The sequence below is a fragment of the Notolepis coatsorum genome, assembly GCF_963971535.1.
Source record: "Notolepis coatsorum genome assembly, chromosome: 8".
Classification (NCBI taxonomy): Eukaryota; Metazoa; Chordata; class Actinopteri; order Aulopiformes; family Paralepididae; genus Notolepis; species Notolepis coatsorum.
The window spans coordinates 130,430,816-130,455,090 of record NC_140172.1 but is presented as its reverse complement, the minus strand read 5'-3'; the positions used below and the strand labels follow the sequence as shown (position 1 = coordinate 130,455,090).

The following is a 24,275-nucleotide window of genomic DNA, read 5'->3' as shown; positions in this document are numbered from 1 at the left end:
AACGTTCCGATTTGTAAACGCCAAATTGCTAACCCTGCATGACCGGATGTTGCAGAGAACGCATTGATGCTGGTGACGTCGTCGGGTGACCTGATTTGCCATGCTAAGCTAGTTTTGGGCTAGCGATATTTCCTGTTTTTAAATATCCTGCCTTATCTAAGAGATACATCTATATTGGAAGGCTTTTGTTCATTGGAACCACAGCTGCATAAACCACAGACGAAGTTAGGAGCGATCTAGTCCATGATGCGCCGCAGCAAAGACTGAAGACTGGGGGAGTAGGGTAAATCTGCAGAGCCGCAACATAGCCGCAAGCCCAACGTCTGGGCGGGGCATCGGGGCTTGTACTCGGTTTGAGGCGGGTCTTCGGGGCTTGTACTCGGGTTGACTGTGCGTGGGCCTATTGGAGTGGGGAGCTGTCGGAACACACGTCATCCGTGAGTGACAGGTCTATCGTCCAATGAGCGCAGTCCGCAAGCAGAGCGTTAGCACAACAGACCGCCGCCATGTTGTGTCCCCGGCGGGTCGTTAATAAAGCAACGGAGTGGGATTGTTGTTGTTAAATGCCACCGCCGGAGTGCGTACAACAGTACGTTCGGCAGTTCGAACGAACGGCGGGCGAGGAGGGGTTCGACTCGATAGCTATGAGCCGTCCGTCCTCAGCGGGAGGTGGAAGCGGAGGACTAGGAGCCGGTAAAGCAGGCGGAGGAGGAGGAAAGCACGGGGTGTCGGGAGGCGCAGCAGCCGCCACTGCAGCGTCTTCAGCCGCGGCCACAGCAGCTACAGTCGTGGCGGCCGCCGGGGTCCAGGGCTCCGTGACCGGGGGGTCGGGGGGGTCCTCCGCTCCTTCCTCCGGCGCGGTGTCCCTGACAGGTATATCCGGGGCGCAGTCGTCGGAACTCACGGCGCTGTTCGAGTGCCCGGTGTGTTTCGATTATGTCTTGCCGCCCATCTTGCAGTGCCAGGCCGGGCATCTCGCTTGCAACCAGTGTCGCCGAAAGCTGAGCTGCTGTCCGACCTGCCGAGGCCCTCTCACCCCGAGCATCAGGAACCTGGCCATGGAGAAAGTGGCCTCGACTCTGCCCTTTCCTTGCAAGGTAACGCATCATGAACAAGACGACACGTGTAGCTAACATTATACCCAGCTACCATGACACGATCAAAAGTACAGGCTAACTGCTCTGACACCAGTTCCACTTTGTGACAACTTTCTCGTCAAAGCTAAAGAAGTGCTAGCTGGTCGGCTAACTAGCGCTGACAGGTGGGTGTGTGCAGCACAAACTTTTATTTTTCTCACGGTGGTTCTTGAGCAGTGGTTCTCTTCTCAACCAGTTTGGTGTCAAGGACCTCAATTTGACACTATTTAGTCTCGGGGACCCCTGTACCATATAATTGAGTTGTTAGATTGAGTCCACGATTCCATTGCTGTATTGTGTCATGATGACAGTTGAGAGAGAGAGTGACACCTATGACTCTTAGATTCTATCATTGGGGGTAACTTCTAGTGAGTGACATTTAAACTATTCCCAATTTTTTATGGGGATCCATATATTATACCTCCTTGTCCCGAACCCTCTAAACTTAAAATAAGGACTCCTGAGTCCTCATCAGACCCCATGTTGGAAACTACTCTAGGATAAAGAATACTGGAGTTCACACATCCTTACAGTATGTTTTAATCTGCCTTCTTACAGCTCACTGGCAATGTAGCCTAAGGTTTAGTAATGTTGTCATTGAAATATTTTGAACATAGATGAGTAGCCTACGTGTGACAGAAGCTGAAAATCGACTCCCATTGCAGTGTTGGCATTTTGTGTTGGGCCCTTTACCATGACACAATGATCTGATGACATGCTAGCCTCTCACTTCTCTGCGTCTCGTTTTACCAAACCGTGTTACCTTTTCGGCCTACTTCTTCTGTCAACACTCAGGTCGCCTAAGTGTCCCAGTCAAACAAAATCGAATGTTGATTGGAACAGGGGCGATACAGGTTCAAGCTCTCTTTATATTGTTTTATCCATTTCTTCGGGGGCCCGAAATGATGCGTGAGCCTGGTTTGGCCACAGACTAGGAAGGAAAGAGGTCACAATGATGACCATTCAGTTGTACTGTAGCGCAGAGTGGAATACATTGAGGACATCTTACTCATTGTCTATGCAGTTGTGGTGTCACAAAATGAATAGGTTCCAATTGGGCACTTGTTTGATAATGCAGCTTTCACGTGGAATAGAGCAATTAAGAAATCCTATGGTAATTTCTCATCTTGTTCCTTTTTAAAAAGAAAAACAACTTCTCTGCAATACTGTGTGTGAAGTTTTAAACAAGTATTGTTCAGCAGCAGGGAAAACTGCCACTGTTATGTCAAGCCCCCGACTTTCACACAATCAAAATTAGCTGCAATTAACCGTTTCATTGAAGAACTATTTTCTACCGAAGTACACCCGTCATAATAGTTTCTTAATGAAACTATTTACAACAAGGTCTGTGGGTTATCTTGGGTAACTGTCATGATTTCTGGAAAGAGACATTGCTGTGAGTTTTTCCAAATGTGTTTTTTGGGGCTTTTTGTGACCGCAGATATCTCTATGGCAGACATCTCCAACACTTGGCGACTCACACAGATGGATAGATGGCACTCCAGGTTGAATTTTGGGTGAACTGAAGGAGATGGATATTTGAGCAACTCTACAGTGCTGGTGTTAACGGGTGGCCTTTTTGCTAGCAAGGACCTAAGCTCCCTCTAGGAGTCCTTACCAAATCAAGCTCGACAACAAACTTGATATTAGGATGAAGGGCAGTATTTCTGAAGAGTGAGTTTTAGCAGACTTCACTCCTGTTGTACTATCCAGGAGGGTGTACTTTTACACCTAATGATATTCATGCCACTGAACCCGATACTGACCTAAGAGCCAGGCCACTCGCATAGGTAATCATTGAAGGCTAAGGCCAGTGTAACTTTATTGTCAACATAGCCTATGAAAAGACCAAAACCTACAATGCATTTCTCCTACTTAGTTAAAAAATATGGTCCATCTAGCCAACGTCAGATGTAGCTCATAAAGAGGGTTAAAACAAGACACAGCTGTACTGTTGCTTTGGTCAGCATAATTAATCTTAGCGATGAACATGGACATTGTACCTTTACCTGGACTCCAGTGTAATGGGCAGTGCACATGCTTCAAGTCAAGTCAAGAGTTTTATTTGTCACGGCATACGGATATACAATGAAATGCGGGTGGTCTTGCCCGCAACAATGTGCAATTGGTACAACATATAATAGAATCCGCTGGCACCAGCGTTCCAGTACCTCAACCTCCTCCCGGTAGGCCTTCTCGTCGTTGTCCGAGATCAGCCCCACCACCGTGTCGTCTGCGAACTTCACTATGGAGTTGGAGCTGAACTTGGCCACACAGTCGTGCTTGGGGACGACGCTGTTGTGTTTAGTACTGTAGATGGAGCTTCCGATTTTTATGTACATTTTGTAATAATAACTGCAATGCCCCATTTTTTCACGATACTACATTATGATATTTAAAGCTGGAAATATGTATTTGTGGGCTGTTTGTATGTAATGATTTGAGCAGACAATGGGAATGTATGACGTAGAAGAGATGCAGTGTATGTTCTGGTCTCTTGTAGGAGAAGAAAAAAAGTAAAATGATCCTGTAAATCCACATTTGAGTAACAAATGTGCACATTTTGGATAGATATGAATTTCTTTGCATCTGTTAACATTTTCACAGGTAGCAATATAATTTAGTAATTTTGGTATGTTTTCAGGTAGGCTAATTTATGTGTCATGCTGGCAGTCATTTCGAATTTTGGCATTTCTTGTGCAATACCTTTTGGCTTTTGGGCACACCTGCAGGAACTCGGTGTCATGGGCTCGTGGCACTCCGTCTTATTCTTCACAGTCACTGGACCACTTGTTGGAGTCAACTCAGAATCAGAAAGGTCTTTAATTTATTGCCATGTATACTTTTCACATACAAGGAATTTGCTTTGGACGTTACTGGTGCGACATTAGCCGACAGACATGAACAGACAGATAATACAATAAAGTGGTTGAGTAAAATAAAATGAACAACACGAGCGACGAGACAAGACTCCTTTCCTTCATTTAAAAATGTTTAGCCTACTTGAAAATTAAATTGCACGGTCAAATAACTGTTGCTTCCATCAATATCAGACTCCAAACAGACCCAGGTTACATCAAACCACAGCTTAAAAAAACACTGATAGCGATGCATTGAATATAAAGCATAGAAACTTTTATCATATATACATTACTCAATTATGCATTTTAGACTATTATTTAGACTCAAGGTGTATTAGGGTCACCAAGTCACGTATATGATACCTTCCATGTTCAATTTTGTCATATGAATTTACATTTTATGAGTTCACATGGTCCCCATTACAAGTGAAAGAAAGTCGTATACAATGCATCTTTTAAAACACTACGTCAGGAGAGCTGTTTGTTTCCTGTTTGAAACCAACACACTATCAACATTACAGCTCCTCCCTGTCTTCTCTTCCTTGCAGGGCTGTCCTTGACTAAACCAATTCTCAGTCATGGGTTTTAACTTTTTATCGACAAATCTGTAAAAAAAATGTACCTTGTGCAGAAAGACCTCTAAAAATCTTGTGCTTACCAGAGATGCTTATTGCTTATTATGTTTATTGCCTTTAGGAACCCAGTAATACTAGTGGTTGCTATGGTGTCAGCTAATGGGAATCCCAAAAATATAAAAATAACCATTCAGCAACAACTAGGCATAATTGACTAACAAAGTCTAAGAAATTTGGGACATGTCTAGCCCATTTAGACCTAAAACGCCTGCTAAGAATGCATTATATAGCCTGCATACACACAAATGTGTTTCCTGGTTTCAATGGGTTGTATGCCTTGTCTCCTGACTATTTGTTCAGCCTGGCTGGGGCTAGCCATGATCTACAATCCAATGTCCAAACATGAGACAATTCAAACTGATGTATAAGGAAATTATGTTCACAAGATACAGGAAGGGACTTGATATTCACGGGTGTTTACATTTTTATTTTATTTCTTTCATGTTTTACATATATAGTTTTTGTTTTTTTGTTTTGCATATATATATATATATATATTCTTTTCTTTTTTATGTTTTAAAATAGTACACTCATTTGAGTAGTGGAAAAGGGGTAGGATTAAATAAGTGTATACTTCTTCCTACTCCTTTTCGAACATGTAGATTGAGTTGTGTTTTGACTTTTGTTATTGTTTGTTTGTATTCATTGCATGTTCGAAATAAAGATTTCAATTCAATAGTATGGTTGGGTTTGTCTCCATTGCATTTCCTGTAAAATCTCTAGGCAACTGTTCAAAATTCACACCACCAACCGTGGTACACCAGCTAAACCATGATGATACAACAGTCCCAGCTGGCTTTGGTTCAGGTCTGGCCAGGTTGTGAAAGGTGTCTGTTTTAGCCGGGGTCCAGCCTGGGGTTTGGCCAGGTTCTAAAGACAATGGTGACGCTCACTGTGTGCCAGACAGGCCACAGCATGGCTAAACCCTGGCTAGTGACAAAATCGACCAATTAATCAAGTAATTGACGTAGAGGGGCGGTTGGGGGGTCAGCCCTACTTTCCCACATGCCAGTGGGCAGCACGCCATCCATCTGCATCCTATCTAGCACCCCATCCTGCCTGCGCACAGCTGGGCTGCAGATAATGCCTATCAATTTCATTACCTACCCGCCATTTCACTCGTATTTGGCTCAAACTTGCACAACGCAAAGAACACCTTCTATTATCTGAAGTCTGGTGAGATCTGTAAACAAAATAACTCAAACTCCATGAAAAAACGTATTTATAGTCCCATTTGTACTTGTAGTATTAAAATATATATATATGTGTTTGACTTCCGTTTTCTTTTTGTGTCCTGCTTTTATTTTGATAAAAGCTGCTGTGAGGAGAAGTAGATGGTAGTTTCCATGGTAGCGCGTCTGATGAAAATATGGCAGAAGATGACAGCTGAAGTGAGCGACGACAAACAAGTATCCTTAGTGTGTGATTTGATTTGATGTTGCAATTATTTGCAACCCGTTGCGAATTTGAGCAAGTAGGAAGGAAATCGAGGGTAGAGATGGTGAATTTGAGGGTAGAGATGGTGAAGTCAGACATAATCCACAGTGCATACTGTTGCAGCTTAGGGATGGGTACCGAATTCGGTACTTTTGAGGTACCGAACCGAAACACGTCGGTACTACCGAGTATCGAATCAAGTGAGAAACCAAAAAAAAAAAAAAAAAATTATTAATTTTTTTTTCATTTTTTTTTGTTTTGTTTTTTTCTTTTCATGTCAACGTTCACACACACACTATATGCTTACCTAGGATTTGACTTGATTCAACAACAAAGCAGTCGGAGCAATGACAAGCCGAAAACTGTCGAAATTGTAGTTATTTGAAGTTTGGATTTTTTTTTTACGATTGAGGTAGGTAAATTAAATTTCTTGAGACTAAAGTACCGAAAAAAGGTACCGTTGGGTACCGGTATCGATTCACAGGTACCGGTATCGGTTCAAATGTGAAAGGTACCCATTCCTATTGCAGCTATACCCACAGAAGTGAATATCCGATGTGGATTTGCCTCATATTTTTGTGTAATCTTTAGTGTATTGTTTGGCAACCTGTATCAGTGGTGAATGATCATACTTTCTGGATGTGATTTTATTGTTTGTCTACTATGCTCATTCTATGTGTGTAGGTGGGTGAACATCTGCCTTTGCTGCTGTCTTGTCAGGGAATTTCACTCTGAATCTCTCTTGTATTTGTAGAAAAGTATTATTGTGGTTCTTCGAAATAGAGTGAGGGTACAGCTGTGTATACATCAGGTGAGGGTACAGTTGTGTATAAATCGGGTGAGGGTACAGCTGTGTATAATTTAAATCAGGTGAGGGTACAGCTGTGTATAAATCGGGTGAGGGTACAGCTGTGTATAATTTAAATCAGGTGAGGGTACAGCTGTGTATAATTTAAATCAGGTGAGGGTACAGCTGTGTATAATTTAAATCAGGTGAGGGTACAGCTGTGTATAATTTAAATCAGGTGAGGGTACAGCTGTGTATAATTTAAATCAGGTGAGGGTACAGCTGTGTATAATTTAAATCAGGTGAGGGTACAGCTGTGTATAAATCAGGTGAGGGTACAGCTGTGTATAATTTAAATCAGGTGAGGGTACAGCTGTGTATAATTTAAATCAGGTGAGGGTACAGCTGTGTATACATCAGGTGAGGGTACAGCTGTGTATAATTTAAATCAGGTGAGGGTACAGCTGTGTATACATCAGGTGAGGGTACAGCTGTGTATAATTTAAATCAGGTGAGGGTACAGCTGTGTATACATCAGGTGAGGGTACAGCTGTGTATAATTTAAATCAGGTGAGGGTACAGCTGTGTATACATCAGGTGAGGGTACAGCTGTGTATAATTTAAATCAGGTGAGGGTACAGCTGTGTATAATTTAAATCAGGTGAGGGTACAGCTGTGTATAATTTAAATCAGGTGAGGGTACAGCTGTGTATAATTTAAATCAGGTGAGGGTACAGCTGTGTATAAATCAGGTGAGGGTACAGCTGTGTATAATTTAAATCAGGTGAGGGTACAGCTGTGTATAATTTAAATCAGGTGAGGGTACAGCTGTGTATAAATCAGGTGAGGGTACTGCTGTGTATAATTTAAATCAGGTGAGGGTACAGCTGTGTATAATTTAAATCAGGTGAGGGTACTGCTGTGTATAATTTAAATCAGGTGAGGGTACAGCTGTGTATAATTTAAATCAGGTGAGGGTACTGCTGTGTATAATTTAAATCAGGTGAGGGTACAGCTGTGTATAATTTAAATCAGGTGAGGGTACTGCTGTGTATAATTTAAATCAGGTGAGGGTACAGCTGTGTATAAATCAGGTGAGGGTACTGCTGTGTATAATTTAAATCAGGTGAGGGTACTGCTGTGTATAATTTAAATCAGGTGAGGGTACTGCTGTGTGTAATTTAAATCAGGTGAGGGTACAGCTGTGTATAAATCAGGTGAGGGTACTGCTGTGTATAATTTAAATCAGGTGAGGGTACAGCTGTGTATAATTTAAATCAGGTGAGGGTACAGCTGATGTATACATCAGGTGAGGGTACAGCTGTGTATAATTTAAATCGGGTGAGGGTACAGCTGTGTATAATTTAAATCAGGTGAGGGTACAGCTGTGTATAATTTAAATCAGGTGAGGGTACAGCTGTGTATAATTTAAATCAGGTGAGGGTACAGCTGTGTATAATTTAAATCAGGTGAGGGTACAGCTGTGTATAATTTAAATCAGGTGAGGGTACAGCTGTGTATAAATCAGGTGAGGGTACAGCTGTGTATAAATCAGGTGAGGGTACAGCTGTGTATAAATCAGGTGAGGGTACAGCTGTGTATAAATCAGGTGAGGGTACAGCTGTGTATAATTTAAATCAGGTGAGGGTACAGCTGTGTATAAATCAGGTGAGGGTACAGCTGTGTATAATTTAAATCAGGTGAGGGTACAGCTGTGTATAATTTAAATCAGGTGAGGGTACAGCTGTGTATAAATCAGGTGAGGGTACAGCTGTGTATAATTTAAATCAGGTGAGGGTACAGCTAAGTAACCAAAGTAGCACCTTCCGTTGCTGATGTTTCTGAGCAGAGAGCGCTTCGGAAGTTCGGCCGCATAGAGAGAATGAATCAGTTACGCCTCAATCAGGTAATTGAGTTTAATGTCGCTTTACCTTGGTATTTCCCTTTTTATCTCAGCCTATCAGGGTTCATCTAGCACCCTGCTCACCTGTGAGTCTGTATTGGTCAATTTAAATAAATCTATCGGCTGATATTCAAACTCGGCCGATATCGATCTCCTCATCTCCCCCTCGTCTCATTTCTCTCCTTTCCCTTCCATTCTCCCTCTCTCCCTCTTTTCCCTCCTACCTCTTTCAGTCCCCCAATCTCCTGTATTCCTCCGCTGCCCTCTCTCCTCCTTCCTTGCTCCTTCTATTCCTATCTTCCATCTCTCGTGTCAAGTCATTACTCCTAGGCCCTACCACTGGTCACTCCTGAGTGCACCATAAATTCACTGTCCATCACTACTTGATTGGATTGCAGCCATTTTTAAAGATGCCCTTATTTTCCCTGCCTACCCCCCTTGTGTGTCTCTTTTCCAGGACGTATTTAATCTCTTAAGTGGTCCTAGCTGCTGTTTCCTGCTTCTGTTCTTTCACAGCCTAAAGGAAAATGTGAAATGACAACCAATGGATTCATTTTTTATTTTTTTTTAAGATGATTTGAAAGCATCTCAGTGTTTATTAGATGGTTGCCCTGTCGAGGCTTTCCCCAGTTGTAACTCAGAACTAGGGGGTGGTCCGGAGGCAAAGAAAATTCAATAATGCAATAAAAGCCATTTTATGTAATTTCCTGCAACTTAAAAACATAATTTCAATAGAATAGCAAACGCAAGTTATTTATTTAAGTACAGTGTATAAGGTACACCTAGTCCTCTTTAGACCTTTGTTTTTGCAATGCATTTAATAATTTCATTGCAAATTTATTTTAATATACTTTAATGTTATAGTTAATATACGTAATATGTATTTTACTTAAGATTCCTAAAGCTTGCCTAGGCCTAAAAAAAAGAATGGTTTGGTTCTGGTTGCCGACCGACCCTGCCGATTTAGGGGCGACCCAATTTATTTTATGAGTAAACAAATAATAAAAATTAAAAAATTTATAATTTTTTCATTTTATGAACATTTTAATTAAATAAAGAAATTCCCTATCCATAGTCGCTGTGGGAAAAAATTAAATAAATTCCCTACCTACCCATGGCCTTAACACAATGGCGCCCAAGCACGGATATATACGTGTTTCAAATCCATGCTTAATGGACCGAAGGACGGATATATCCGTGGCAAGTTGTTTTTGCTTTTATTCCATTTTAATAACCTATTCAAGGTCGCCGAGCTGCACTGCAGATGTACCCTACTCTTTGAATTCGAGAGTGCATTACCGGCCAGATCCTCTTAGGGGCGCTTTCGCGATAATGCAGTGTTCCCTGTGGCCGAAGTTGTCTTTTATTTTTTTTCTTTTTATCTCTAATGTAGTTTTCTACTCACCTGAAGCGATAGCTATTGTCTGTTGCACGGAATACGTTTTGGATCACGGATTTCACTCTGCAATAAGGGGATTTATCATCAGCCAATGGACATATCAATCTACCAGATGGCGATCGATAACGGGGAAATGCTCGGGGGGATCCAACCGGCTCATGGTAAGATCTTTTTCACGTAAATTACATGCTGATCAGAGCTTGCTATGATACTCAACCAGCCAACCACCGTATGTGGCTACTTAGACGAACACGGTTATTGGTAATCAATAATCAGAAACGACGTCCCCCCCCCCCCCCCCTTTCATGCATACATGCTTGAGGATCATACCGATCATATGCAGTTTGAGTTTTAACTGTAGCTTTTGTATAACGGAAATGCCATTGGATATAACGTTAGTAGCTATTAGCCCTTTATATCGCCTTCCAGGAAATATACTAGACCAAATGCCGTATAACGCTTATATTAACGGCGCTATAAAATGAGAACGTATTGATGAGAATTATTTCTTTAATCCATTTTGAAGGGACGGTTTATGGTCTCAATTGACAATGAGAATGGACAGATAGCAATACTATAAAGTATAGATTTAGCTCTACAAACAGCCCCAAGTCTGTTTACATATGCTGGTCGTCTAGAAGAGTGGGGCCCGTCTAATCCCTGTGGCCATCAATGTGTTAACTGACAACCAACAGGAACCAAACAATATTTTCTTTTATGCCCTATTGACGAGCATGCCTTACTTTGAGATTTGCGTTTTGATTTTGTTACCTCAAGGTTGATTCTCATGGGTCTCTCAACGCTATATAAGAGGAAGAAAATGCCGGGAAAGAAAGCTCTCAACTCAAGACGATCCTTTCCCACAAGCACCTGTTTCCATTCCGCAGCCTGTCAATCAGCCTGCTAACAATGCCGCTGTTGTGTTTACAATACTCCTCTTGCGCGTACTCACACACACACAGACGCAGAGACACAGAAATAATACACACACTCTATGAGGTATTCACACGAGGAACACACACAGACCTATGCATAAACACGCTTTCAAGTCAGATACACACACACACACAGATGCACAGACATAGATGCACACTAACAACACAAACACCCCCGCGCCAGAGGCATGGGAATGAGAGAGAAACATGAAACAACAGAGAGAGAGAGAGGGAGAGGATGGTGGGTTCTCCCTTCTCGACACTGTAAGAAATGTGGACTTAGCAAGTGTTTTCATCTTTACATTGTTATGTATTTTGTATTTATTTATTAACAAATAGTAAATGTAAAAAAAAAAAAAAAAAAAAACATGATAACCATTATTGTGTAGGAGAAGTTTAGAAGCCTAGAGGCTTATAGAGAACTTCCCCTGTTTTGTAAAATCAAACATACAAACGCATATTATAAAAAAAATACCAGTAATATATTCAAAAGATATGTTAATACAAACATACATACACACAGTACATACATGCATATACTGTGTACATAATAATAATACATAACCAACCACCCACCTGCCTACAAACCTACCCACCCACATAACCAAATGCATGCCTACCTACATGTATGACCTATTTATCTATCTACTACTTTTTGGATATGAGCATTTTCAGTGCCAGCCGTTTTAGTTATCCTTGTACTCAATGGGCCACCGCTGTAAAGGATAGGGATTTTCACTGAGTCGCGGTGTTTGCAGGACTATAGTTTCAAGTTTCTTTATTAGTTGTCATACAGAAATACAGGATACTTTTGTATGAAATGCTTCTTTCTGTTTTGCTCCTGAGAGTGTGCTAGGTAAAAAAAGATAATTATAATAAGTATAAAATAGAAAGTCAAGTACTTAAACAATATCTATATTCTATATTATAGCTATGGAGACAATACTATGGCTCATTTGACATTAACTATCCCTCGTTCAACACGTGAAAAAGAATAAATTCTTTCATGTATATGTTCTCGTTATACCGTGGTGAATATTGTATAGTTTCAGAGTGATCTTGGCTAATTCCTGGTAACTGTTATGGAGCGATATGTGAATTTGGCTAAAAGCGTTCGCGTTGCTCGCCTGGACACGCTACTATTTCCAAATCAAAGGTATATAATAGGTATTATGTTTCATCATGAATGCATGAAAGGGGGGGGGGGGGGGGGTCGTTTTTTGATGCTTTGATCGCCACTAACGGCATTCATTTTTTTTACTACATACATACGTTGATCGGCTGGATCGATATGAAATCATTGTAGGATCAAGGTGGAATTGACGTCAGATAGTCCTTTTGATCTGGGTTATTCCAAAAATAATTTCCCAATTGTCTGATCGCGATTTTTCCAGTATTGATGTCGATCGGCTCCCTGACATGAAGTGGCACAAGATATGCCTCAAGTGTGCTGAACGCGGTTCGAAGTGCTTGGATGAAGCGATTTACTTGGCTTGGTCTAAATTCTCCGCCCGGACGAAATTAGATGTGAAATGAGGTTTAAAAGGGTGGGCGATACTGCCACCTAGCAGGATGCGGCCGGTATTGCACTCTCGGGATCTCTGAATGATTTCCTATGGTCCGTGACACTGCATAGAATAAAAAAAATCGAATAAAAGAAAACTGAGAACCCGAGAAATCTCGGGTTTTGGCGCTCAACCACTGGCGAGATAACCCGAGAAATCTCTGGTCTGGCGCAGAAAGTGTTAATCATTTAAAAAGAAAAATAATACATACTACACATAGTTTTTAGAAAGGTACGGAATAAAAGTATTGCTTTTCTCTCTCAATTCATTTATAAAATCTTCAAAACGGTCCCAAATGTATTTTACATGTTTGGTGCATGTATCCCTTCCCTACTTCCCATTTCCCCACTTGGAATGCACCTGATTGGATAAATGACATGCTGGTGCTCTAGTGCGACATCTAGTGGCCGAATGTTATCCATAGCACCTTTTTTAAGTTATGATTAAACCATATTGGCCAGATTAAACCATATTGGCCACAATATAAGACTATGTTTCTTGCCAAAAATTACACCTGAAAAAAGTGCAATCATGTGTGCTCTCAAGATGTTCTGCACTTTACTGTTCCACGTTGTTCACACTAAGTTGGGAAAAAGAGCTTTTAAATGTGCTGCCCGCTTTGCTTGGAACACCCTCCAGAAATATTTAAAACTCTAAAAAATAGAATTTCTTATGATTATTTTGGTTCGATCTAGAAGGTGAAACCTTGTCTCTGTATTTGATTTGTTGTCTGTGTCTTTCTGCACTTTATATGATGTGATATTCATCATGTGTTCTTTACTTTATATGATGTAATATATATTCATCATGTGTACTTTATATAATAATAACTTGGTTTTGTATAGCGCCTTTCATAAAATCCAAGGCCGCTTTACGTAGGGCAAAAAACAACAATAACAAACATGGTAGACAGACGCACAACTTCAATGTAGGATGTTAGGGGTCAAAGGCCATGTTGAAAAGGTGAGTTTTGAGTTTTTTGAAGAAGTCCAGAGTTGGGGCATTGCAGAGTTCTGCGGGGAGGGAGTTCCAGAGGGTGGGAGCTGCCACACTGAATGAAAGCTCTGTCCCCAAAGGTCTGCAGTCTGGTTCAGGGAATGGAGAGCTGACCAGTGTCCGAGGATCGCATAGAGCCATAGACTGACTTGAGTGTGGGGGTGGAGGAGGTCCGTGAGCTACTGAGGTGCCAGAGCATGGAGGGACTTGTAAGTGAGCAGGAGGGTTTTGTAGGTGATGTGGGATTTGATGGGGAGCAGTGGAGGTGGATGAGAGTGGGGGTGATGTGCTGCGCTGCCAGGGTTTGGTGCGGGTTAGAACCCTGGCAGCTGAGTTTTGAACATACTGGAGCCTGTCCAGGGTTTTGCTTGGAACCCCGGACAGGACCCCGTTGCAGTAGTCCAGGCGGGAGGTGACGAAGGCATGAATGAGGGTCTCTGCTGTGGAGTCGGAAAGTGATGGTCAGAGTCTGGAGATGTTTCTGAGGTGATGGAAGGCGGATTTGGTGACAGAACTGACATGGGCTTGGTAGGAAAGGGTGGAGACCTGCTGCAGATGTGGAGGTAATTATTACAAATGGTAACTGACTGTTTTGACTGACAATACGCATTAAGCATCGGGTATATTGCTGTGCATTATGTCCACGGAGCGAGACATAATAAAATCGGCAGCGTGTGATATTCATCATGTGTTCTTTATGATGTGATATCATATTCATCATGTGTACACGTTTGTTATTGCTGCTTTGTTTTGTTTACTGTTTTTAATCTTGCGATTTATATTATGTGTGCTGCTGCTTGCTTGGCCAGGTCAGCCTTGTGAAAGAGATCCTTGATCTGACTCAATGGGCTAAATACCTGCTTAAATAAAGGTTAAATACATTTAAAAAATGTAAACATTTGTGGACCAGAGCTTGAGAGTGGTCAGGACAGAGAGTGGAACTGTGGAGGGATGTTTGCTCTCTTTCTTTGTAAGCTAGTATGACATGTTTGGCATCTACAGATTCCTCGTGACCTCTGGTTTTCATATACTTCACGCTAGCTTTCAGTGTTTTTTTTTTAAAAGTAGGCCAAGCTAACCAAGGCCTGAGGGGGAGTTGTAGGCTACAGTTTGATGAAATATGTATTCTTATTTAAATAACTAAAAATTCACCAGAAAAAATATTGCATCTTTTTTAAACCACCTTAACCCTTTCACTACCACACTACAGAAGTTTAACCTTTCACTACCACACTAGTGGTAGTGAAAGGGTTAACCTTCTGTAGTGTAGTTGTGAGAGGGTTAACCCTTGTGTGGCAGTGAAAGGGTTAACCTTCTGTAGTGTCGCAGTGAAAGGGTTAACCCTTTGGTAGTGTGGTAGTGAAAGGGTTAAACAACATTTAATTTAAATAAATAATAAAAAAAAAAAGCTCATTCAGTTTATGTGTAGTTAGGGATGTAGTAGAAAAGAGGTTAGTTGAGGTTAGGGCGGGGTCTAGTTGAGGTTAGGGTCTAGTTGAGGTTGGGGTCTAGTTGAGGTTAGGGCAGGGGTCAGGAACCTTTTTGACTGGGAGAGCCATAAAAGCCAAATATTTCTAAATATATTTCATTGAGAGCCATATAGTATTTTTAACGTATAATAAATTAAATATGTCTTACTTTTAATGCGACTTCTGGTGCTGCATGGTTTTGCTGATGGCCTTGTAATCTGGTTCATACGTGGTGAGGTTGAGCTTCATGCAGGCGTTGAGGCTTCCATCAGTTAGACGTGAGCGTAGGTTGGTATTAATGTTCCTCATATGCGAGAATGACTGCCCACATGCATATGTAGAGCCAAACATGGTCAATACGGCAATACTCACGCTGCATTGTGTGGTATGTCACAGGAAGCTCGTTCCAAGTTTTAAGAATCAGCTGGTCTTCAGGTTGAAGATTTTTAATTTCTGTCCACTTGTGTTCCCTCGCCAGCTCTGCTCGCTATATCTTCAGCTACAGATACTATTAGCTGTATCTTCAAAACTAATTTCTGTTTACTTTAAAATGACACAGTATTATTAAGAAATATCACAAGTATTAATTTTTATTTTATTTTTTTTACTCAAAAATGTCTGGGAGCCATATGCTGTCACCAGAAGAGCCATATATGGCTTGCGAGCCATAGGTTCCCGACCCCTGGGTTAGGGTCTAGTTGTGGTTAGGGTCTAGTTGAGGTTAGGGTCTAGTTGAGGTTAGGGTCTAGTTGAGGTTAGGGTCTAGTTGAGGTTAGGGTCTAGTTGAGGTTAGGGTCTAGTTGAGGTTAGGGTCTAGTTGAGGTTAGGGTCTAGTTCAGGTTAGGGTTCAGGTCTAGTTGAGGTTAGGGTCTAGTTGAGGTTAGGGTCTAGTTCAGGTTAGGGTTCAGGTCTAGTTGAGGTTTGGGTCTAGTTGTGGTTAGGGTCTAATTCAGGTTATGGTTCAGGTCTAGTTGAGGTTAGCGTCTAGTAGGGGTGGTATAAACGGTATACGGTATAAACGGTATGAATTTGCGCTACGGTATGGATTTTGACTATACCTTGTAACCGGTAGAGCAGCTCTAAAATAGCAATGACGTCATGTAACCACAGCCACTATTTCACTCGTATTTGCCCCTAAAAAGTTGCGCAGTGTCTATGTGTAATGTAAACTCTGCGACGAGTCCAATGGTCTAACACAGTGTTTCTCAAAGTGGGGGGCGCGCCCAGGGGGGGCCTTGAGATTTATAATTTTTTTTTTTTTTTTTTTTTTATTACAGAAAATTATCACTAAAGTGCTATCTGTTGCAGCTGCACTGTTCTCCATGAAAATACCATTTCTCAAAATCTGAAAATCATTATTTAATAAAACACAAAGGATCACCAAGTTACTCTGGATTAAAAAAAACTTTACAGACAACATTGAGACAAAGCTTCCTGACACATCTCCATCCAAACTCTTGGAAGAACTCTCATCTGATACCACCTAGAAAATATTTTGGTCCGCCAAAGGGGGGCCTGACAGAAAAAGTTTGCACTGGTCTAACATGCTTTGCATCCTCGCCATTCTGGAATGCCCACGTCGCGCTAAAACCTTATGTAATGTATGTTAACTGTCGATGTACTAGCCTCAGCAAGCTAACGTTAGCTGGCTCCACTAGCAGCCTGTCGATGTACTAGCTTCAGCAAGCTAACGTTAGCTGGCTCCACTAGCAGCCTGTCGATGTACTAGCCTCAGCAAGCTAACGTTAGCTGGCTCCACTAGCAGCCTGTCGATGTACTAGCCTCAGCAAGCTAACGTTAGCTGGCTCCACTAGCAGCCTGTCGATGTACTAGCCTCAGCAAGCTAACGTTAGCTGGCTCCACTAGCAGCCTGTCGATGTACTAGCCTCAGCAACATTTAAGATAAGTTAATATACCGTGATATATACCGTTACCGTCTATGCTTCAAATTATACCGTGATATAAATTTTAGACCATACTGTCCAGCCCTAGCGTCTAGTTACATTTCGTCATTAAGCTGACGCTTTTATCCAAAGCGACTTACCAGTTCTGTACGACGTCATCAGGAAGGGCACAACTCTATCAGCTGACTAACAATGTTCAATCAAAGTGATGAGCAGAGTTGTTCCGATACCGATACCAGTATCGGAAATGCCTCCGATACTGCCTAAAATGCTGGTATCGGTATCGGCGAGTACCCTCTAATTCTTTGCTCCGATACCATATGACGTAATTTATCAACAACACGTGCGGTATCCTCCTGCTGAGACTGAGTGTTATAAAACAAACGTGTTTTTAATCGACCGTGAATTAAAGTGTCAATGCTGTTTGTCATTTTAACAGCAGATACTTTCTTAAATTCCATCGTCCCGACAGAGTGGTGTGACAGGGAGCTTGCTGGTGTTATTTAGCATTAGCTGAAGAGCTATTTTTAGCTTAACGTTACCTTGGCTAAAGTTGGGACTATTCATAATCCAGCAATAATGGCTGCAGACCTGCAAGCAAAGTACAGCAAGTTGGCAAAGGAGTATTCCAAGGTAAATCACTTTTTCACCAGTAACGTTACATTCTTTCCATCTACCGGTAGCTTACGCTAGCTAACCTAGCTCACGTTAACGTGGCTAACCTGTGTCGTCACTGATCGACAATTAATGACATAATGCGGACAGCCATACCGGTGACAATGTTTAGCTTTTAGTGCCAAATGATAAGAGTCTGAGGCGGAGTCTCAAAAGAGAATGTTGAATATTTATTGTCCATTAAAAATCACAACATACACATTACTACTAGCCAGATCCTCTGCTAGGAGCTAATAACCTCTGCTAGCAGCCTGGATAGGAAGTGCAACAACGTAGAACGTCCGTGCGGAACCAATGTACCAACAACCATTCCGTGGGTGAACTCATTGAGCATAGTTGTCAATTAATGATACTAATACTAATCTATACAATCATCTGTTGTTGAATAAATACCATTACTTTCTAGTTATTACTTAAAAACAGTATAATATAAAACAGTATCTGTAGCTGTAAAAAAATAAAAGTTTTATAATTTCTATGATATAAATTTCTTTTTTATGTATGCACTGGTATCGGATCAGTATCGGTATCGGCCGATACCCAAAGCTTAGGTATCGGAATCGGATTGGGAAGGAAAAAATGGTATCGGAACATCTCTAGTGATGAGTGCTACAGTGTAGGTTAGTATATTAGGACAAATGCATGACAGTAAGGTTACCGGTAGTTAGGGTTAGATTTGAAAATTATATATATTTTTTTTATAATTTTTATTTCAGATAATGGTTGAAGAAGTGCGTCTTTAGTCGACGGCGAAAGATTGGACGGGTTTCGGCTGTCCTAACTGGGGTGTGTAGTTCATTTAGTAGTAGTTCATTTAGTTGAAGTTAGGGTTTAGTTTAGGACTTTAGGTTATTAGTAGGGATGTCCCGATAATTGTTTTTGCTCCCGATCCGATCCGATCATGTGATTTTGAGTATCTACCGATACAGATTTTTTTTTTTTTTTTTTTTTTCCAATTTCTCACATTACATTCACCCTGAATGTTGACGTTATCCAGGTGAAAAGTTAACTTCATTCAAGCGACGCATTGCAATCCTTGACATAAATCATTTGATACTAAATCAAAGGAAATGCGTTTGGGTCTGAGTGTGGCTGGTCTGCCGTTCTGCAGCTGGATACTATTGGTTTGTTTTGGCAAAATTCTTCTGCTCTGTGTGACAATAAATAAATGAATGATGATATGCAATTTAAAACCAAAACTAAGGCCTCAGGATGAGTTTAAGACGTGAACATGGTCATGTTTGTTGAATAAAAAAAAGTAAAGAGAAAAGAAATCCTTTTTTTTTTTGCCGATCCCGATCTTCGGAAAATCACATGCTCGGCCCCGATCACGTGATCGGATCGGGACATCCCTAGTTATTAGGGTTTAGTTTAGGTTATTAGGGTTTAGTTGAGGTTAGGGTCTAGTTGAAGTTAGGGTTTAGTTGAGGTTAGGGTTTAGTTTAGGTTAGGGTTTAGTTGAAGTTTGGGTCTAGTTGAAGTTAGGGTCTAGTTGAGGTTAGGGTCTAGTTGAAGTTAGGGTTTAGTTGACGTTAGGGTTTAGTTGAGGTTAGGGTCTAGTTGAGGTTAGGGTTGACGTTAGAGTTTAGTTGAGGTGTTGGGGTCTAGTTGAGGTTAGGGTCTAGTTGACGTTAGGGTTGACGTTAGGGTTTAGTTGAGGTTAGGGTCTAGTTGAAGTTAGGGTGTGTAGGTGATATGTAGTTGACTTCTGACTGTACATGTTTCCATAGCCTGCGGGTTCAAATGAAACAGAAATCGCCCTCCTGTCACTGAGTGAAAGGACAGATGGGTGTAATTTCAGTTACTTTTTTTCCTGTCCCACTTGGAGAAATCGGAGAAATCCGACAGGAATAAAGTGAGAAATGAATGTACATTGAAATAAGCTTAGATGAATTTCAATATATGCAAACAAATGGATTTAATGAATACCCCTACCAGTACCTACTATGCTAATATGCTACTATGCGCTGAAGACTGTAGCACTCAAGTTTGACAAACAATGTTAGGAGGCGTAGCCTTCCAGCCTTCATGTGACCCGTGTTGGAGAAGAGGCCTTGTTTTTAACGTCGCCTACAAAATGTAAAACCTTCCGTTTGCATCGCTGCCCTGACAGTAAATCAAGTTCCCTGTAACGGAAGATAAAGTCACATGCCATTGCCAAGCTTATTATTTTATTCTTTTTGCAGCCACAAAGAGGCAGTCAGTCTGTCCTGTGAGGAGAACGATCGACAGATGCTGTGAGCGGGAAGGGGGGGATGGGGGGGGGGGTGCACTTGGATGAGAGTGCACCCCCCCTCCCCTCATTTCGATTTTCTCCCTCTCTCCCAAGCATGCGTGCACTGCACGCACACGCACACATCCACACACCTACCTCTCTTTTTCTCATCACATCATCATTGGCACACATACACTGGCTGGCTATCCCCGCCCCCTCTGTTGCTGTGTGTGTGTGTGTGTGTGTGTGTGCGCACACTGCCTGTACTGCAGTATCTCGGTGCTGGCTGGTGGGGGAATGTATTTGCTTGCCGGCTGTTCAGTGCTGTCCGTCACCGCTCAGAGCATCAAGAGGAGAGGGACGAGGGTAACGCCAAACAGCTGAGTGAGAGAGAGAGGGAGAGAGGGAGAGAGACTGAGTGAGAGTGAGTGTATCAGTGTGTGAGTATATCGGTGTGTTCGCGTAGCGATTTCTTCTCAGTCCGTCTGGAATGTCGATGTGGTTGAATTTTTTTTAAACGTATGCATTGGTTTCTGTTCCTATTTTCCTAGCCATCTGTTGCAGAGAGTGTTTTGTTCACTGTGTGTATGTGTGTGTTCAGGTAAGGATTCCTCAGTCCTGCTGAAATAATGTCAGTGTCAATGTGATTGGATGTTTAGTGTGTGTGTGTGTGTGTGTGTGGTTTTTGTCTTGGTTGTTTGTGTTCCTGTAGAGATTTATTTTTGGGTCTCACTCTCAGCTGAGAGACAGACCGAGAGAGTGTGTGTGTGTGTTTTAGCGTTGTCTGTGTGTAAAGGATTCATCCACAGGCCCTCCTGAAATGTCCATATGGCTGGACTTTCACTGTATAATATATTGTATTGGTGACAGTGTGTGTTTTTTCATAGCTATTCGAATGAGAGGGAAAGGGTGTGTGTGTGTATATATTGGGGCTTGTGTGTGTGTGTGTTGACATGGATATTGGAAGACATTTGGGGGAGAGTATGTCTTCCTATCTCTCTGTCTGTCTTTGAGAGACAGAGTGTGTGTGAGTCCCCGTAAACCACGTGTGTTTTAGAATTCCATCTTTGTTCCGCTGAAACGCGTATGTAATTGGACTTTCTCGTCGCATATCGGGCTACTGGCTCGTCTCGTCTCCGGATCAGTGATGTCGGCACGCTGGAGTTCCATTTATAAAAGTAAAAAAATAACATTTAAACGGCGAAGAGGACGAGGCAATCAGTCAGCGACGACGATGACAACACCGCTAGGATTCCACCGTCGAGAAACAAGGGGGGAGGGGGGAGAGGGAGAGGAGGGGTTGAGAGAGACGTGGGGGGGGCCCAGATGAAGGTCTGAGAGACGGGGATGAAGAGGAATGAGATGAGAGCATGAGGGAGATGAAGGGATTGAGAGAGGGGTAGAAAGGGAGAGGAAAGCGCTCTGTTGCTTTGCGTTTATCCTAACTTGCTGAGAGAAGCTGCTTGTGCTTCTGTCTGGCTGACAGCCGCCCAGCACACATTCTTGTGTTTGTGTGTGTGTGTGTGCGCAAGACAGTGCATGTGCTTACTCGCATATTAATAGTCTGATATTATGTCTGACACGCTTGAGTATTCGGTCTTTGGTTGGCAAATGTAAATGTCCCCTTTTTCTACTAATGGAAGCCGCGATAAGCTCATATCCTGACCCAACCTGGGTGTATAATGGCCAAGTTATTAGCGGACACATGTGAATGCCAGCTGTCTGCTCCTGTGGGCTGAGTGTGTTCTGTGACCTCTGCAATAGTCTGAATGTTTTGTTGGGGTAGCGGTGATGAGAATATGAATCTTCCGTCTATGGCGGTAACCAGGCGATTCTCCTGAAACCGTGGCCATAACCATGATTTAGATGGACTGCTATAAGTGCTATTATCCTTCAGTAGGGGAATGCTTGAATCTTCTTTATGATTCGGTGAAATAAATATTTCACGTTGATGTTACCTCAATGTTCTCATGCATTTTTCTTACCCTCATTTTCATTACCATAAGGTGTCTCCCTATATTTCGAGGTTAATACTGTAATGAATGAATGATATCGCCAAATATTCCAACATTTATTTTAAACCACACAAGAAATGCTATGTGAAAATTAATTTCCTGTATGAATGCACATTCATATCACAAACTATTGGCCCGTCACCCCTTCCTGTCGCCTGTCGTTATTATTTATTTATTTATTCATACAAACCTTTTGATGTCCCATGATGCTTCAGTGAAAGGAGAGAATCGGGATGGATGCAATGTAAACCGCTCTATCATTCAATCTCAATATTTACCATCATTATCTATATTGATACTTTCCTTAAAATAAACAAGTTAGATCCTTGGGACATTTCTGAATAAGGAAATCATAAATCATAACTAGTGCTGTCAGTCGATTCAAAAAATTAATCTAATTAATTACAGGATTTGTAATTAATTAATCTTATTTTAATCGCATAACCATTTTAGCCCTGATATCTTATATTCTATAATCATATTTCAAATTGCATGGGTCCGGATGGCAGAATTCAGTACTGTATCTACAAAACATTCTGTTTAATCATCTTCCCTTTATTCATTTGCTTAGATTTTTTTGCATGGTGTTATTTTTTTTGATATTCTCATTTGGTTCATTACAATTTACTCCAGCCTAGTAACAGACACAGTATTTCTGACACTGGGAATTTTTCACAATCTAATATAATAATTATTATTATTATCGATTATTAACTTCAATATAGAATATTCGTTGACAGCCCTAAAAGTACAATTAGTTACTGCACACTACATCACCCCCGAGTGGAACATGGAAAGCCAAACTTTCCCCCACTGTACCGAAAACCCGTACCGAACCGAACCTTGACTTCAAAACCGAGGTACGTACCGTACCGTGGTTTTTGTGTACCGTTACACCCCTACTGGGAATACATTCCCTGAGATCCATAGATGTCCCTAGAATCAGATACCAAGAACATGCAAATGGACCATTTAAAAAAAAGTGTAAATGTTTATTCTACGTTCTTATGGAATGAATGAGATTAATTTTTTTTTATTAATTGTGAGTACATTTTCATAACGCGATAATTTGCTGTGTCATTAATTAATCTAATTAACGCGATAAACTGACAGACCTAGTCATAACCCCATAACATTTTCCTGAGTCCTACTGGAATACCACTAGCGTTAGTAGCATGGTTTCACACTAGGTTCTCTCATTACCCCCATGTGTCATTGTTCTTTGTGGCAGACGAATTCAGGGTTTTCCAAATATACATGTATCATTTCAGATTAAATACAAACTTAAATTAACTGAAATGTCATGTTGTACTGTATGGTGAGGTCAGCGGTGAAGCCGGGACTGAGTGCTTGAATTGTAAGAGGGAGGATGAGTCACTGGATGTTCTCCTTTTTAGACAATGACCCGCATGTAGTCACTGGTGCAATAAGCTGGATCTCCCACTGAAACAGAGCTCCCCGCTTCACATTAGTCACTTCACCTTCAGGGATATGATTTCATCTTTTGTAAGGGAATTCTGACTTTCCGGTGCAACCTTTTCTTTAAATTATAGTCACTTTTCCTCCCTTCCTAGTATTTAGGCTACACTTTCTCTGCGTTTCCCCACTAATTACATCCTTACTGTCGATCGACTCTACAAACGGAATAGAAATCTAGCGAACTGCTCGCTAAAAGTAAAGTTTTCCATTTTGTCACACAATTCTCAGGCCTGTTCCTCCGGAGCATGAAGTATAGTGTCTCCCTCTGTTGCCATGGCATTACTCTCTGATCTGCGCTGTGCTTTATGAATAGCCGCCAGATCACAGCAGCAGCTGTCCAGGATCTTCTGTTACCTGGCTTATTGTCAGCAGGCCTTCCATCTCTGTGTTGAGGGGAAGGAGAGACTGTTCTCTGCAGCAAACAGTTATATAATAATTTAGGACCTGCTCCGAGGTCATCAATTGGCACACATGCGATGCATGCATGCAATTCGTATCTGCGATTAACCCATCCCGTCGTCCTTCCCCCCCAAGGGCAGCCGGGAGCAGACAGGCGTCAACGTGAGCCGCGCCAGGGGACCAATCCAAGTGCTCCTGTCCGTCTTCGTCAAGGACGCCACAGCGTTAGCGATCTTGTTGTTGTGCATGTTTTTCCATTGGGTTTATGTTATCGGGGGGGAAACCCTTGCGAGCACGGGGAGAACATGCAAACTCCACACAGAAAGGCCTGGGAGATACCCCACCTGGGTAACTGGCATCATGGAAACCTGGTCCCCAAGCGGGAATCGAACCCTGGACCTTCTTGCTGTGAGGCGACAGTGTTAACCACTACACCACCGTGCCGTGTAGTTAGTGAAACACAGG

The 24,275-nt window shown here is 41.8% G+C and overlaps 1 protein-coding gene across 1 annotated transcript in view; it reads left to right on the top strand.

Annotated features, from left to right (window-relative positions):
- The first annotated feature begins 409 nt into the window (after positions 1–409).
- siah2l (seven in absentia homolog 2-like) overlaps positions 410–24,275 on the top strand; it is a 47,293-nt gene continuing 23,427 nt past the window's right edge. Inside the window, exon 1 of the mRNA XM_084320954.1 lies at positions 410–1,097. Within this exon, the coding sequence (XP_084177080.1) occupies positions 564–1,097 (534 nt within the window). The 5' untranslated portion in view covers positions 410–563. The remainder of the gene's footprint in view (positions 1,098–24,275) is intronic.